Here is an 18,126-nt window from a genome sequence, read left to right as displayed (position 1 = left end):
CTAGAACTGTCACATCTGGAAATATCACACCTGGAAATGCCACACCTAGAACTGTCACATCTGGAAATATCACACCTGGAAATGCCACACCTAGAACTGTCACACCTGGAAATGTCACACCTGGAAATGTCACACCTGGAAATGTCACACCTGAGAATATCACATCTGGAAATGTCACACCTGGAAATGTCACACCTAGAAATGCCACATCTGGAAATGTCACACCCGGAAATTTCACACCTGAGTGTGTCACACCTGGAAATATCACAGCTGGAAATGTCACACCTGGAAATGTCACACCTGGAATTGACATATTTGGAAATATCACACCTGGAAATATTGCAGCTGAATATGTCATTCTTGGAAATATCACAGCTGGAAATGTCAATCATGCAAAGCCTGTATGATTTACATTGCAACTTTTAGATTCAAACATTCCATTCATAAAGTAGCACAAATCACAATCAAGCTGATATGGAGATGCCAATGAAGAAGTATCAGCACCTTTTAAAATAGTTAAGATATGGGCAGAAGAGAAGGAGGCACGGTAGCACAGTGGTTAGCACTGTTGCCTCAGCACCAGGGACCCAGGTTCGATTCCGGCCTTGGGTCACAGTCTGTGTGGAGTCTGCATATTCTCCCCGTGTCTGCATGGGTTTCCTCCGGGTGCTCCGGTTTCCTCCCACAGTCCAAAGATGTGCAGGTTAGGTGGATTGGCCGTGCTAAATTGCCCTTTAGTGTCCCAAGATGTGTAGGCTAGGGGGATTAGTAGGGTAAATATTTGGATTACGGGGAGATGGTTTGGCGGGGGGGGGGAGGGGGTGTGTCCTGGGTAAGATGCTCAATTGGAGAGTTGGTGCAGACTTGATGGGCCAAATGGCCTCATTCTGCAGTGTTGGGATCCTATGATTCTAAAAACTCTGGAAGATATCAAGCTTATGAAAGGTTGAAGATGAGAGGCCAGGAGGGAAGACATTGGGATATTCAAGTTACCTGATCCCAAAGCTTTCTGGAGTTGTTAGAACTTTTCGTAGTAACTTAATTGCAGTGTTAATGTAAGCCGACTTGTGACACCGATAAATAAACTAAAACTAAAGATCTGACTAAAAATAATTGTTGCTGAATGAATTGACTGCATAAACCACTTACCCTGGTGTGTTGACCCAGACAATGCCCACATGGCAAAAGTAAACGCACTCTGTGTCTTGCATGTTACTGCAAGAGCAACGCTTCTCCCTGTGGTGGGGTGTGTGGACCTCCCCCAGTCCCTGGTGGCTGGCTGTCTCTGAATCTCCAGCAAGAGGCTTTGAAATCCCTGTGACAACAACAACAACAACAAGAATAAAGCACTGGACAGGCAGATTCAAACTCAGCTGGGTACTTCCACTCCAATTCCTTTGGTATCCATTCACAGGACACAGGCGCTGGTGGCCAGGCAGCAGTTATGATTCATCCCAATACAGCGAAATGGCCATTTCAGAGTCAACCACATTGCTGTGGGTCTGGAGTCACATACAGGCCAAAACAGGTAAGGCCAACAGATTTCCTTCTCTAACAAACATCAGTGTACCAGATGAGTTTTTATGAACAATCCGATAGTTTTGTGGTCACCATTACATAAGAAAAGAGAACATAAGAACTAGGAGCAGACGCAGGCCATTCAGCCCCTCGAGCTTGCTCCGCCATTCAATATGATCATGGCTGATCTTGTATTGGCCTCAACACCACTTTCCTGCCCTTTCTCCATGACCCTTCAACCCATTACTAATAAAACTATCACCTCCTTAGATTTACTCAATGTCCAGGAATCCACCACGTTCTGAGGTAGTGAATTCCACAGATTCACCACCCTTTGAGAGAAGTAGTTTCTCCTCATCTCTGTTTTAAATCTGTTACCCGCTGTGGGTCTGGAACAATTGCCATCATAAAGTCCAGACCTTGTAAGTTGGCAGATATAACATTTGTTTTTTATTCAGTCATGCAATGTTGGCTGGCCAGCATTTATTGCCCATCCTTAGTTGGCCTTGAAACTGAATGGCTTGCTGGGCCATTTCAGAGGGCAGTTGAGAATCAACCACATTGCTGTGGCTCTGGAGTCACATGTAGGCCAGACCAGGTAAGGATGGCAGATTTCCTTCCCTAAAGGACATTGGTGAACCAGGTGGGTTTTTCCGACAATCGACAATGGTTTCATGGTCATCAAGTAGATTCTTAATTCCAGATATTTTTTATTGGATTCAAATTCCACCATCTGCCATGGTGGGATTCGAACCCAGATCCCCAGAACATGAGCTGAGTTTCTGGATTACTCGTCCAGCGATAATACCACTCGACCATCGCCTTGAAATGGCTTTCAAACAGTTAGAGGTGTCATTGGATTGTGAAAGAACCCAAATAAAAATAACCCAAATTGAGCTTTGACGAAGGGTCATCTGGACTTGAAACGTCAGCTCTTTTCTCTCCTTACAGATGCTGCCAGACCTGCTGATATTTTCCAGCATTTTCTCTTTTGGTTTCAGATTCCAGCATCCGCAATAATTTGTTTTTATCCAAATAAAATCTGTTTCTTCTTAACCAGGGAACACCGCATAATTTAAACATTGCACCCTTCTGAATACACTTCTGAAGATTAGAAGCAAAGATTCCCAGCATGGAGCCCACAAAAATTCCCTCCAGCCTCAGGGCAACTTTATGAAAAGCCACAATGACCAGAATGTCTTGTCGCCAAGATTGATGAGAGTATGGAACTCAGTACCACAGGAAGTGAATCAAATAGATAGAGGAAGCTGGACAAACATATCAGAAAGAAGGGAATAGAGGGTTACGATGGTAGATTTAGATGAGTGAAAGCAGGAGACTTGAGTGGACTAGTTGGGCTGATTAGCCAGTTTCAGTGGCATTTACTGTTTGTATGAGTCTCACTGTGATCATTCTCTATGTCACTGATCCTGCTGTTTGCTGGAGTAAGAAGACACATTAATATGGATACCACCTGTATCAGCCAGAAGCCAACTTAACCCTAATTCTGAAAGAACGCTTGGACATTGAGATGCCAAAGGATGAATGAAGCCTGCTAGGTAATCTGATGCAGAAACCTGTGTTTAGCTGGACCTGGAGAGGATGAAGTCCATTCTGGTGGGCTTAAAGTTATGGGTTGACAGTCAGAAGCACATGACAACAATCCATCCCCTCCTATCATTGTGGACACTCAGGAATCTAATGGAAAATTCTTTGCCCGCTCACTCAATTCCCAACCCTCCTCCCACAAGTTATGACACACCACACAAAAATTGACAAGGTTTGTGTAAAAGTAGTGGAAACTCAGAAAACCCTCCCAACAAATAGGAATAAACATTCTATTGGCTGGGTATAAAGATTGGAGAGTGGCAAATGTTGTGCCTTTGTTTAAAAAGGGCTGCAGGGAAAAGCCTGGGAACTACAGGCCAGTTAGCCTCACATCTGTGGTGGGTGAATTGTTGGAAGGTATTTTGAGAGACAGAATCTACAGGCATTTAGAGACGCAAGGACTGATTAGGAACAGCCAGCATGGCTTTGTGAGTGGAAAATCATGTCTCACAAATTTGATTGCGTTTTTTGAAGGGGTAACCAAGAAGGTAGATGAGGGCAGTGCAGTTGATGTTGTCTACATGGACTTTAGCAAGGCCTTTGACAAGGTACCGCATGGTAGGTTGTTGCATAAAGTTAAATCTCATGGGATCCAGGGTGAGGTATCTAAATGGATACAAAATTGACTTCTTGATAGAAGCCAGAGAGTGGTTGTAGAGAGTTGTTTTTTGAACTGGAGGCCTGTGACCAGCGGTGTGCCTCAGGGATTAGTGCTGGGCCCACTGCTATTTGTCATTTATATTAATGATTTGGATGAGAATATAGGGGGCATGGTTGGTAAGTTTGCAGATGACACCAAGATTGGTGGCATGGTGGACAGTGAGGAAGGTTATCTCCAATTGCAGCGGGATCTTGATCAATTGGGCCAGTGGGCTGACGAATGGCAGATGGAGTTTAATTTAGACAAATGCGAGGTAATTCATTTTGGCAGGACTTACTCAGTTAATGGTAGGGCGTTGGGGAGAGTTACAGAACAAAGAGATCTAGGGGTACATGTTCATAGCTCCTTGAAAGTAGAGTCACAGGTGGACAGAGTGGTGAAGAAGGCATTCGGCATGCTTGGTTTCATCAGTCAGAACATTGAATACAGGAGTTGGGACGTCTTGTTGAAGTTGTACAAGACATTGGTAAGGCCACACTTGGAATACTGTGTGCAATTCTGGTCACCCTATTATAGAAAGGATATTATTAAACTAGAAAGAGTAAAGAAAAGATTTGCAAGGATGCTACTGGGGACTTGGTGGATTGAGTTATAAGGAGAGGCTGAATAGACTGGGACATTTTTCTCTGGAGCGTAGGAGGCTGAGGGGTGACCTCATAGAGGTCTATAAAATAATGAGGGGCATAGACAAGGTAGATAGTCAATATCTTTTCCCAAAGGTAGGGGAGTCTAAAACTGGAGGGCATAGGTTTAAGGTGAGAGGGGAGAGACACAAAAGTGTCCAGAGGGGCAATTTTTTCACACAGAGGGTGGTGAGTATCTGGAACAAGCTGCCAGAGGCAATAGTAGAGGCGGGTACAATTTTATCTTTTAAAAAACATTTAGATAGTTACATGGGCATGATGGGTATAGAGGGATATGGGTTAAATGCGGGCAATTGCGATTCGTTTAGGGGTTTAAACAAAAAGGGCGGCATGGACAAGTTGGGCCAAAGGGCCTGTTTCCATGCTGTAAGCCTCTATGACTCTATTACAAAACAATTTACAGTACATTAACAGGCCATTTGGCCCAACTGATCCCTGCCGGGGTTTGTACTCCTCACAAGCCACCTCCTGCCTTCAGCCTGATCAGTGTATCTTTCTATTTCTTTCTCCCCTCCAGCCCCCTCACACCCCTCCCACCCCCGGATGCTGGATATAGCACTTGGGGCGAACAGGATCAAAGGTTGAGGGGAGAAATCAGGATAAAGCTATTAAAAGCAAATTACTGCGGATGCTGGAATCTGAAACCAAAAGAGAAAACGCTGGAAAATCTCAGCAGGTCTGGCAGCATCTGTAAGGGTCATCTGGACTCGAAAAGTCAGCTCTTTTCTCTCCTTACAGATGCTGCCAGACCTGCTGAGATTTTCCAGCGTTTCCTCTTTTGGTCTCTCCATAAGGCCATAAGTTGGACAATCAGCCATGATCGTGATGAACAGTGGAGCAGGCTCGAAGGGCCGAATGGCCTCCTCCCGCTCCTACCTTCTATGTTTCTATGTACTTGCCCCGCTCTCCCTTCAGTGGATTTGCTACTGTTCGTCTCTGCATCTGGGTATGGCCACAGGCTGTCATTGCAAAACAGGAATGTCCCAGAACTGGAATGTCCAAGGCCTGGAGATTATGGTTAGATGGTTATGGTGATGGAAGGAATGTTTGTGTTGCAGCCTGTCTGTCTGCGAATCTCCGGGGAAAGAGAGCAAAGGTACAGGAATAACAGTCGCCATCTGCGGAGGGAGGTTAAACTGAAACTATTCGATCATCTTCTGAATTTGACCCTTCTCCCCCCCCCCAACCCACCCCACACCGGCACCACCCCACCCCCCATCCCCTGTCCCCGTCCCTTTCTCTGGAAAAGCCGCAATTATGTCAAATCCTTGGCAGTTATTTGATCCAGTTGGAGGGTGAAACACGACTTCGAATCACACACGTTGACTGAGCTTTCTCCTGTTCCTGTCTGAGACACAATTATGCTTCTATCATTCTGGAGCAACTAGCCCTGCCACTCTGCCACTCAATTACCCAGTAGCAACCTAACACAACAAAGAAAATACATCAAACTGTCCAACATGAAAACTGATACAACACGCAGTGCTCTCAGTTGCCCTCAACAAATTCCTTACATTAAACTCCCTCAATAAAACTCCACAGGATCCGTGTTGGCAGGGTTGCTTATGGTGCTCCTGTAGACACACTGGGACGAAAAAGGAACTTGTATTTATACAGGCCCTTTTGTGACCTCAGGACATCCCGGAGGGCTCTTATGGCCAGTGTGAAGTTCCCATCCCTGTCCTAATGTCGTGGAAGCCAAGTCTTGCAGAGCAAGCGACCACGAACAGCAGTGTGATGACCACAGTCTGTTTCAATTGATGATGGCTGAGGGTTAAATAGTGGGGAAGGCACCGTGGAGAACTCAAATAAAGGAAAAGTACTGCGGATGCTGGAAAGCTGAAACAAAAATGGAATATGCTGGATGAACTCAGCAGATCTGGCAGCATCTGTGGAGAGAGAAACACCGCTAACGTTCTGGGTCTAAACGGGCCTTTTGCAAGCCCTTCTGTCGAAAGGTCATTTAGATCCAAAGTGTTAACTCTGTTTCTCTCTCCACAGATGCTGCCAGACCTGCTGAGTTTATCCAGCATTTTCTGTCTTCACATCATGGAGAGCTCTCCTGATCTGCATCATTGGGGCGGCACGGTGGCACAGTGGTTGGCGCTGCTGCCTCACAGCGCCAGGGACCCGGTTTCGATTCCCAGCTTGGGTCACTGTCTGTGCGAAGACTGCACATTCTCCCCGTGTCTGCGTGAGTTTCCTCTGGATGCTCCGGTTTCCTCCCAAAGTCCGAAAGACGTGCTGGTTAGGTGCATTGGCCATGCTAAATTCTCCCTCAGTGTACCCGAAGATGTGTGGCGACTTGGGGATTTTCACAGTAACTTCATTGCAGTGTTAATGTAAGCCCATTTGTGACACTACTAAATAAACGTTAGTGTCTTATGTTGGAATTTTACAGACCCTCCCACCGGCAGGATTTTCCAATCCTGCTGAAATCAGTGAATTCTTGAACAGTTCGCTCTGACATATTGCAAAAATTGAGATTTTTTTACATCCGCCTAAAGGAGTTGGGGATCAGGTCGGAAGGCAGAGTTGGGGATTATCACACCAGGTCAGTCATGATCCCAGTGAATGGTGGAGCAGATTCAATGGGCTGAATGGCCCAATTCTGCTGCTATGGTCTTATATTTTAGTGTCTTCTTCGCAAGATTGCATCTCCGACAATGCAGCGATCCCACAGCGCTGCAGCGAGTGTCTGCGTGATCGCATGCTTGAGTCTTGGGAGTCAAAGTTGAGCCGCTGAACTTCTGAGTCAAAAGTCAAAGTGCCACCAACTGAGCCAAGGCTGACGCCTTAGAATTTCTGCTGGAGTTTTCCTGTCCTCCTGGCATTAATTTACACTGAAATCCCAGAGTAACAACATTAGGCACCTTCCCTCCAGCACACCTCTCATTGTACACACTGCATTATTACCAATGCTTAATTCACGTTAATCTTAATTAATCTTGCCAGATATTTTATTTAAAGCAGGTGGATACATTGACCAAAACAGTGGACAGGTGCAGAGATACCTGTAAAACATGATCACTATTCCCAAGCTCCTGATGCTGCAGTAGCTCACAGTGTCAGAATGATAGTGGGCCGTAAAGAGTGTTGCAGACGGACACATTCAAGGGCCACGTGCTGAGAGTCTAAAGCACAGAGCAGCCACCGCAGAGGCCCAATGGGGGAAGGTCTGCCTAAGACCTTTCGTGATGTGGAGATGCTGGCGTTGGACTGGGGTAAACACAGTAAGAAGTTTAACAACACCAGGTTAAAGTCCAACAGGTTTATTTGGTAGCAAAAGCCACACAAGCTTTCGGAGCTCTAAGCCCCTTCTTCAGGTGAGTGGGAATTCTGTTCACAAACAGAGCCAGTTTCACTGGCTGTCTTGTCTGGAGACAATACACATCTTTTTAGCCTGTCTTGATGCTCTCTCCATTCACATTGTTTTGTTTCTTAAAGACTTGATTAGTTGTAAGTATTCGCATTCCAACCATTATTCATGTAAATTGAGTCTGTGTCTTTATAAGCTCTGTTTGTGAACAGAATTCCCACTCACCTGAAGAAGGGGCTTAGAGCTCCGAAAGCTTGTGTGGCTTTTGCTACCAAATAAACCTGTTGGACTTTAACCTGGTGTTGTTAAACTTCTTACTGTGTAAGACCTTTCAGCCATAGTGCACAAAGGGGAGAGGAATTGTATAGAATCGTAGAATTCCAACAATGCAGAAGAAGGCCATTCGGCCCGTCAAGTCTGCACCGACAACAATCTCACCCAGGCCCTATTCCTGTTACAGCACATATTTACCCTGCTAATCCCTCTAACCTATGCATCCCCAGGACAGTAAGGGGCAATTTAGCTTGTCCAATGCACCTAACCCGCACATCTTTGGACTGTGGGAGGAAGCTGGAGCACCCGGAGGAAACCCACGTGGACAGGGGGAGAATGTGCAAACTACACACTGACAGTCACCCGAGGTCAGAATTGAACCCAGGTCCCTGGTGCTGTTAGGCAGAAGTGCTAACCACTGTGCTACCGTGCTATCCTGTAGAACCCCCTTGGGCTGTCTGACTCACATTGAATGTACACAGTGAATATTACATGCAGCATAATTATATTGAAGCACCTCAGAGTGTGACTGCATCTATGTAGATGACTTAAATACCTTTGTCCTGTAATGATCATTTTGAAATGTATATAATGTTTCTTTGACTGTATTAAAGCAGCTCAGAATGTAACATAGTCTGTGCAGAAAGCCTGATCATTATCACACTTTGGAAGATTTCCATAGAATCCTTACAGTGCAGAAGGAGGCCATTCAGCCCATCGACTCTCTGAAAGAGCACCTTACCCAGACCCTATCCCCGTAACCTCACACAGGTGGCACAGTGATTAGCATTGCTGCCTAACAGTGCCAGGGACACCGGTCGATTCCCAGCTTGGGTCACTGTCTGTGTGGAGTTTGCACATTCTCCCCGTATCTGCGTGGGTTTCCTTCAGGCACTCCAGTTTCCTCCCATAGTTCAAAGACGTGCTGGTTAGGTGCACTGGCTATGCTAAATTCTCCCTCAGTGTACCCGAACAGGCGTCAGAGTGTAGCGACTAGGGGGATTTCACAGTAACTTCATTGCAGTGTTAATGTAAGCCTACTTGTGACTAATAAATAAACTTCAAATCCCCCGAACCTCCATGTCTTGGGACACTGAGAGGCAATTTATCATGGCCAATCCATCTAACCGGCACATCTTTGGAATGTGGGAGGAAACCGGAGCACCCGGAGGAAACCCACGCAGACACCTGGGGCGGGGGGGGGGGGGGGGGGGTGTGGGAACATGCAGACTCCGCACGGTCACAAAGATAGTGGGGTGTAAGGAGTTAAATTCTGAGGAAAGGCGGCATATTCCTGGCTTGTATTTCCTTGAGGATGAGGAGTGGCCTGATCGAGGATTTTGAGTTGTTAGATGGATTCAATAAGGTGGGTAGAGAGAGATTATTTCGCCAGTTGAGATGTTTAGAACAATGGGACATTATCTTCAAATTACATTAAAGCCATTCAGGAGTCAATCATTGAATCCCTACAGTGCAGAAGGAGGCCATTCGGCCCATCGAGTCCACACCGACCACAATCCCACCCAGGTCCTATCCCCACACATTTACCCTGCTAATCCCCCTGACTCCAGGGTCAATTTAGTATGGCCAATCCACCTAGCCTACACATCTTTGGACTATGGGAGGAAACCGGAGTACCCGGAGGAAACCCACGCAGACCCGGGGGAGACTCCGCACAGAAAGTGACCCAAGGTCAGGATCGAACCCGGGTCCCTGGCGCTGTGAGGCAGCGGTACTAACCACTGTGCCACTGTGCCACGAAGAACCACTTCACACACGGGTTGTGAAAATCTGCAATCCTCTCTCTGCAATCCTCCTCTGGGCGGCACGGTAGCACAGTGGTTAGCACTGCTGCTTCACAGCTCCAGTGACCTGGGTTCGATTCCCGGCACGGGTCACTGTCTGTGTGGAGTTTGCACATTCTCCTCGTGTCTGCGTGGGTTTCCTCCGGGTGCTCCGGTTTCCTCCCACAATCCAAAGATGTGCGGGTTAGGTTGATTGGCCATGCTAAAATTGCCCCATAGTGTCCTGAGATGCATAGGTTAGAGGGATTAGCGGGTAAAATATGTCGGGATATGGGGGTAGGGCCTGAGTGGGATTGTGGTAGGTGCAGACTCGATGGGCCAAAGAGCCTCTTTCTGCACTGTAGGGTTTCTATGATCCTATGATTCTCCACCATAAACTGTGGACACTGGGGCCAATCGGAGCTTCAACAAGTGTTTGTTAGTCAAGAGTGTGGGGAATTATGGAGCTAAGGTAGGTAGAATGGAATTGAAAATATAAATCAGTCATGATGTAACTACAACAACCTGGAGTGAACGGAATAGCCTCCTCCTGTTGCTGTGTCTTTTGTCTCTGATATTCAGAGACTGCAGTGAAGAAATAACATCTAACATCCTCTGTGCAACACCGAACATACAAATATGGTTCACTAATGTCCTTACCCGGTCTGGCCATGTGACTCCAGATCCACAGCAATGTGGTTGATTCTCAACTGCCCTCTGAAATGGCCTAGCAGGCCGTTCAGTTCAAGGGCAACTAGGGAAGGGCAATAAATGCTGGCCAGTCAGCGATGCCCGTGTCCCACGAATGAATAAAAAAAAAATTACAGTTCCTCTTGTAAGAACGAACAAGCATTTATAAAGTATCTGTCACAACCTCAGTGCACCCCAAATGTTTACAATGAAATGCAGTTATCATTACAATGTAAGAACAGATGAATATTATAATATCCTGACTTGTACTCCAAAGCTAGACAAGTTATTCCAGCACAACGACATCACTGGCATCTGTCAACAATGTGGAAAATTCTTGTCCATAAAAAAAACAAGATAAATCCAATCTAGTATATTACCGCCCTATCAGCCCATACTCAATCATCACCAAAGTGATGGAAGCTGTCATCAACGGTGCTACCAAGTGGCACTTACTCAGCAATAACCTGCTCAGCAATGCTCAGTTTGCTTCTGTCAGTTACACTCACCTCCTGACCTCATTTCAGCCAATAGGAATAAGGTGGAAACTCTCCGCTGGTTGGAATCATATCTAACGGGCGGCACGGTGGCACAGTGGTACCGCACAGTGCCAGGGACCCCGGTTCAGTTCCCAGCTTGGGTCACTGTCTATGTGGAGTTTGCACATTTTCCCCGTGTCTGCGTGGGTTTCCTCCGGGTGCTCCGGTTTCCTCCCACAGTCCAAAGACGTGCTGGTTAGGTTGATTGGCCATGTTAAATTCTCCCTCAGTGTACCCGAACAGGCGCCAGAGTGTGGCGACTATGGGATTTTTCACAGTAACTTAACTGCAGTGTTAATGTAAGCCTACTTGTGACTTGTAGATAAACTCCACTTTACTTAATTTACTTTACTTTAGCACAGAGGAAGATGGTTGTGGTGTTTGGAGGTCAACCATCTCAGTCCCAGGACATCACTGCAGGCGTTCCTCATGCCTATCGTCCCCAACCATCTTCAGCTGCTTCATCAAATGCCCTTCCCTCCATTATAAGGTCTGGAGTGAGGACATTCACAGATGATTGCACAATGTTCAGCACCATTTGTGACTCCTCAGATACTGAAGCAGTCCATGTTCAAATGCAGCAAGACTTGGACAATATCCAGGCTTGGGTTAACAAATGGTAAGTAACATTTGTGACACAAAAGTGCCAAACAATGACCATCTCCACGAGAGAGAATCTAACCATCTGCCCTGGCATTCAATGACATTACTGTCACTGAATCCCCCACTATCAACATCCTGGGGTTACCATTGACCAGGAACTGAACTCGAATAGCCATATAAATACTGCAGCTTCAAGAGCAGGGCAGAGGCTAACGACTCTTTAAGTTCAAGTTTTAAGTTTAAGTTTATTTATTATTGTCACAAGTATGCTTACATTAACACAACAATGAAGTTACTGTGAAAATTCCCTCGTCACCACACTCCGGCACCTGTTCGGGTACACTGAGGGAGAATTTAGCATGGCCAATGCACCCAACCAGCACATCTTTCGGACTGTGGGAGGAAACCGGAGCACCCAGAGGAAACCCACGCAGACACTGGGAGAATGTGCGCACTCTGCAGACAATGACCTAAGCTGGGAATCAAACCATAGTCCCTGGCACTGTGAGGCAGCAATGCTAACTACTGTGCCACTATGCAGAGAGAAACTCATCTCCTGGCTTCCCAAAGCCTGTCCATCATCTACAAGATGGAATCCTCTCCACTTGCCTGAATGAGTGCGGCTCCAACAACACTCAAGAAGATCAACAGCATCTTCCAAATCCGCAACCTCTCCCTCATAAAGGTGCAAGGGTAGCAGATAGATGGGAACAATACCGCCTGAAAGTTTCACTCCAAGCCACACGCAATCCTGACTTGGAACTATTCTTTCATGGGATGTGGACGTCCATTTTGAATTGAGTGGCTGGCTAGGACATTCGAGAGGGCAGTTATGAGTCAACCACATTGCTATGGCTTTGGAGTCACGAGTTGGCCAGACCCGGTAAGGACGGAAGATTTCCTTCCCTAGAGGGGCATTAGTGAACCAGATGGGTTTTTTACAGCAGTTGATAATGGTTGTCATGGTCACCATTACTTGGATACAGTGAGAAGTCTCACGAGATTGGGTTAAAGTCCAACAGGTTTATTTGGAATCACAAACTTTAGGAGTGCTGCTCCTTCATCAGCTGAGTGGCTCGCTCACTTGAGGAAGGAGCGGCGCTCCGAAAGCTCGTGATTCCAAATAAACCTGTTGGACTTTAAGCTGGTGTTGTGAGACTCATTACTGTACCCATCCCAGTCCAACGCTGGCATCTCCACATCATGGCTACCGTTATTTGGGTCTATCGCCATTGCTTTACAGTTGCTAGGACAAAATCCCACCACTCCCTCCTTAACAGACTTACACCACTAGGACCGCAATGGTTCAAGAAGGCAGCTCACCACCACCTTCTCAAGGGCAATTAAGGATGGGCACTAATTTCTGGGTCTTACCAGTGAAGCCCACATCCCATGAAGGAATGATATGGAGTTACCGGTGTTGGACTGGGGTGGGCACAGTAAGTAGTCTCACAACACCAGCTTAAAGTCCAGCAGGTTTATTTGGTAGCACGAGCTTTCGGAGCGCTGCTCCTTCATCAAGACTTGCATTCCAACCATGATCTTGTAATTGAGTTTGTTTCTATATATGCCCTGTTTGTGAAACAAATCCTGCACTCACCTGATGAAGGGGCAGTGCTCCGAAAGCTCGTGCTACCAAATAAACCTGTGAGACTTCTTACTGTGCCTTCATCGGGTGAGTGAAGGGATAGAAAGAGCTGTGTGGCCCACGGCAGTGTGCCCTCGATGGGTCACAGCAGTTCAGCACTCCCCTCTCAAGCACGCCCTGAGCAGAATGCTCCCAGCCCCTCTGTTGTAAGCGAGCTATTTTTGTCCTCACAGTGCAAACGGTCACTATATCACTAGGACAGTTAGAGAGTTGTGCAGGAGGGGACTGGGATGCCTCTCCTGACCTAGCCAGCCTCAGTGCATGACAGGAGAAGTTTCTCCCAGCCACATTCCTGAGGTTATGTGGAATGGAAATGAAGGAGGTTCACCTGTCGCAGAAACACGATCATCTTTTCATCTGGGATGTGACGGCTTTGAAGGCTCCCCCCGCGGCTGCTGCAGACTCAGATATATCTTGTTCCAGTGGGGGCATGGGGAAGGGAGAAATCTTTATTCCTCAGTTGAAGGCAGCCACAAGGGCAAAGCAAAACACACAAAATAATCCAAAAAGTTACTGCGGAGTGCAGCCAGTCTGAAAGGTACGTTTCAAAGAGAAATCGCTGCTCGGAGAATCAGTTTTAAAAGGGGTGCTTTAAAAAGCTCCACCTGAACTCGGATCCGCACACACAGGGTTACGCAGCAAATAAAGTGGATTCCAATCCAACTTGCATTCTTGAAGATGGATTGTTTTTGATATCTAAATAAGATTGTTTTAATGAGGATTGTGAAACCACGTTAGACAAAGGTGTGGAATTCATGGTGACTGAAGCATTTGTATAACTCTGATTTGAGGCGTTAAAAAAACACTAAATTAATGGTGATCATGACCATTTCCCTCACACACACACACACACACACCCGCACTCACACCCAAACACACACCCAGACACACACACATCCACATTCACACCCAAACACACCCCTACACACACACCCCCAAACACACACACCCACACACACACATGCCCAGACACACACACACACACCCCCAAACACACACACCCACACACACATATACCCAAACACACACCCAAACATACACCCACACACACACCCACACACACATACCCAAACACACACACACACATACACACACACCCACAGACACACACACCCACCCACACACACATACCCAAGCACACACCCCCACACACACCCTCAAACACACCCCCACACACACCCAAACACACCCCCCCACACACACATCCCCACACATACACCCAAACACTCACCCACATACACATACCCACACACACACCCACACACACATACACCCACATACCCAAACATGCACACACAAATAGACACATCCACCCACACACCCACACACTCTCCCTCTCACACACACACGCACAAACACACACACATACCCCACCCACACACACACAGACACACAAACCCGCACACACGTATCCACATACACACACGCACGCACAAACACGCACTCTCTCTCACACATACACCCCACCACCTTTCTGGGATTGTAGAATGCAAGGCTGTATAGTACTCACCTTCTGGAGTCAGATGTGAGGTGAGGGATAGAGCCAGAATGCAGTGGATGAAGGAATTCATCTCCACGAGTTGACCGGTGTGTATTCCCAGGACACAGGGGAAATGGTTCTCTTTGTAGAAGATTCCTTCGCTTATCACATCTGCATCTTCTGCACGAATGTAGGCTCCAGTGGACTCTCGGTGCAGGCAATTTCACACAAACAGGAAACTCTCGCTCTCTCTCTCTCGCTCTCTCTCTCTCTCTCTCACTTGCAGTCCCTCCCTTTCTGTAGTAACCCTATCTGGAAATATCTCTCTCACCCTCCCACAGTGAAAGCTGCAATCCCTCACATTGTCAGTCACCTGCCAGTGTCAGGTTAAACCTCATCAGGAGAGAGCTGGGGGGGGTGGGGAGGAGGGTGGTGGCGGGCAGGTCCAAGGGGGGAATGTAAGGAAGCCTTGCCCGTGTGTATGTGGACAGGGGGGGTGTCTGGCTGATTGGAACTGATTGCCGGCAGGGTCTCTGCATTCAGTGATGTGGAACAAGTAGGGAAACTGCGGTTAACTTTTAATATCCTGCTTCACCAATCTCAGCTTTATTTATGGACCTTTCCAGCTCAATAACTGAACCCTCCATCCATCTGTGGTCAACAATTCAGCCCCTCCCTTCTGATAGCCCAGAAATTATTTGTTACCAGTTTATTTAACGATTTTACCGAATTTCCCCTCGGGGAAGTATTTGAAGAGTGTTTGTGTGTGTGTGTGTGAGAGAGAGAGAGAGAGAAAGAGAGAGATTCTGGTCTTATTTATTGTTTTTGAATAGAAACACAACCTGGAGGGAGAGGCGGGGAGGGAGAGAGAGGGAGAAAAGAAGATAAAGAGAGAGGGAAAGAGAGAGAAAGATAGAAACAGAGAGGGAAGAAAAAAAGGGAGAAACATAGAGAGAAATATAGGTATACAGAGAGAATTATCAGTCACATTCCTGCCCAGAATATGCCTGGGGGTAGCACAGTGGCACCAGGGGTCAGCACTGCTGCGTCACAGCACCAGGGACCCGGGTGCGATTCCCAGCCTCGGGTCACTGTCTGTGCGGAGTCTGCACATTCTCCCCGTGTCTGCGTGGGTTTCTTCCGGGTGCTCCACAAGACGTGCTGTTTAGTTGATTGGCCGTGCTAAATTCTCCTTCAGTGTACCCGAACAGGCGCCGGAGTGTGGCGACTGGGGGATTTTCACAGTAACTTCATTGCAGTGTTAATGTACGCCGACTTGTGACACGACTAAATAAAAAGAAACAGATAATAATCATCAAATCTCACTGCACCAAAGGTGAGACTGTGGCGCAGTGGGAATATCAGTGGATTGGGAATATCAGTGGAGTGGGAATATCAGTGGATTGGGAATATCAGTGCATTGGGAATATCAGTGGATTGGGAATATCAGTGGAGTGGGAATATCAGTGGAGTGGGAATATCAGTGGATTGGGAATATCAGTGGATTGGGAATATCAGTGGAGTGGGAATATCAGTGGAGTGGGAATATCAGTGGATTGGGAATATCAGTGGATTGGGAATATCAGTGGATTGGGAATCGAAAGGCACCCATGATGCTCTGGGGGTCACGGCTGGTGGAATTTAAATTCGATGAATATAAAAATCTGGAAAGCATTACACCATCTGGTTCACTTTAAGGAAATCTGCCATCCTTACCTGGTCTGGCCGACATGTCTTAACAGCCCCTCTGAAACAACCCAGCAAAAGGCATTAGGGGTGAAAGAAACGCTGCCCTGGACTGTGACGCCCACATCCTTTCGAGATCATTTAAAACGCAGGCCATTCAGCCCATGCATGCCAGCTTTTTGAAGTTAGTCCTCTTGACTGCAATGTCCTGCAGGTTTCCTATTTTTAAGAGATCTACTATCATTCAGCCCCTCGGACCTGCTCTGCCATTCAATAAGTTCATGGCTGTTTGTGTTTCGAGTTCCACATTCCCATGTCATCCCCACATTGCAAGATGCACTGCAGCAATTCACCAAAGATCCTTAGACAGCACCTTCCAAACCCACAACCACTTCCGTCTGGAAGGACAAGGACAGCAGATAAATGGGAACACCACCACCTGCAGGTTCCCCTCCAAGCCACTCACCATGCTGACTTGGAAATATATCGCCGTTCCTTCGCAGTCGCTGGGTCAAAATCCTGGAATTCCCTCCCTAACGGCATTGTGGGTCAACCCACAATGGACTGCAGCGATTCAAGAAGGCGGCTTCTCAAGGGCAACTAGGGATGGGCAATAAATGCTGCCCAGCCAGAGAAGTCCATGTCCCAGGAATGAAAAAAAAACCATGGATACCTTGCTTAACAAAAATCTATCTACCTCCACCTTAAAAATATGCAGCCACTCCGCTTCCACCGCCTTATAAGTTCATAAGTCCATAAGATATAGGAGCAGGATTAAGCCATTCAGCCCATCGAGTCTGCTCCGCCATTCGATCATGGCTGCTATGCTCCTCATCCCCATTTCCCTGCCCTCTTCCCATAACGCTTCAGCCCATTACCAATTAAAAATCCGTCTAACTCCTCCTTAAATTTACTCACTGCCCCAGCATCCACCACACTTTGGGGGAGCAAATTCAACAGATTCACAACCCTTTGGGAGAAGTAGTTTCTCCTCAACTCTGTTTTAAATTTGCTACCCCTTATCCTAAGATTATGATCTCTCGTCCTAGAATGCCCCACAAGAGGAAGTATCCGCTCCATGTCTACCTTTTATCATCTTGAATCCCTCAATTTGATCTCCCCTCATTCTTCTAAAGTCCAGAGAGTTTAGGCCTTCTTAGGCCGAGTTCTAAAGTTATAAAGGCAACTCCCAAATTTAAAACAATGCCCTCTAATTCTGGACTCACCTACAAGCAGAAGCATTCTTCTCACTTTCACCTTGTCCAAGACCATTCAGGATCTTGTACACTTCAATCGAATTACCCCTCACTCTTCTAAACTCCAGTGCAAACAAACCCAGTCTGTCCAAACTTTCGTCATAAGACAACCCGCTCATTCCAGGTATCAATCTAGTAAATCTCCGCTGAGCCACCTCCAGCATATTTACATCCTTTCCTAAATAAGACCAAAACTGCACAAAATATTCGAGATGTGGTCTCATCAATACCCTGTATATCCTTAATTTTATGTTCAATTCCTCCCATAATAAAGTTTCAAGTTTATTTATTAGTGTCACAAGTAGGCTTGCATTAACACTGCAATGAAGTTACTGTGTTTGATTACGCACTGTATCTGCATACTAGCTCATGCACCAAAACACCCAGATCCCTCTGCACTTCAGAATTCTACAGTTT

General features: G+C 46.7%; 1 protein-coding gene across 1 annotated transcript in view; it reads right to left on the bottom strand.

Moving 5' to 3' along the window:
• Positions 1–15,025, bottom strand: part of LOC144504777 (endothelin-1) — a 40,473-nt gene extending 25,448 nt beyond the window's left edge. Inside the window, exons 1-2 of the mRNA XM_078230520.1 lie at positions 14,798–15,025; positions 1,150–1,315 (exon numbers count right to left, since the gene is read on the bottom strand). Coding sequence (XP_078086646.1) covers positions 1,150–1,315; positions 14,798–14,858 — 227 coding nt within the window. The 5' untranslated portion in view covers positions 14,859–15,025. The remainder of the gene's footprint in view (positions 1–1,149; positions 1,316–14,797) is intronic.
• Positions 15,026–18,126: the final 3,101 nt, after the last annotated feature.

This window comes from Mustelus asterias, chromosome 15 (assembly GCF_964213995.1).
Source record: "Mustelus asterias chromosome 15, sMusAst1.hap1.1, whole genome shotgun sequence".
NCBI classification, from domain to species: Eukaryota; Metazoa; Chordata; class Chondrichthyes; order Carcharhiniformes; family Triakidae; genus Mustelus; species Mustelus asterias.
The sequence above is the reverse complement of the archived record's forward strand: the minus strand, read 5'-3'. Positions and strand labels throughout refer to the sequence as shown.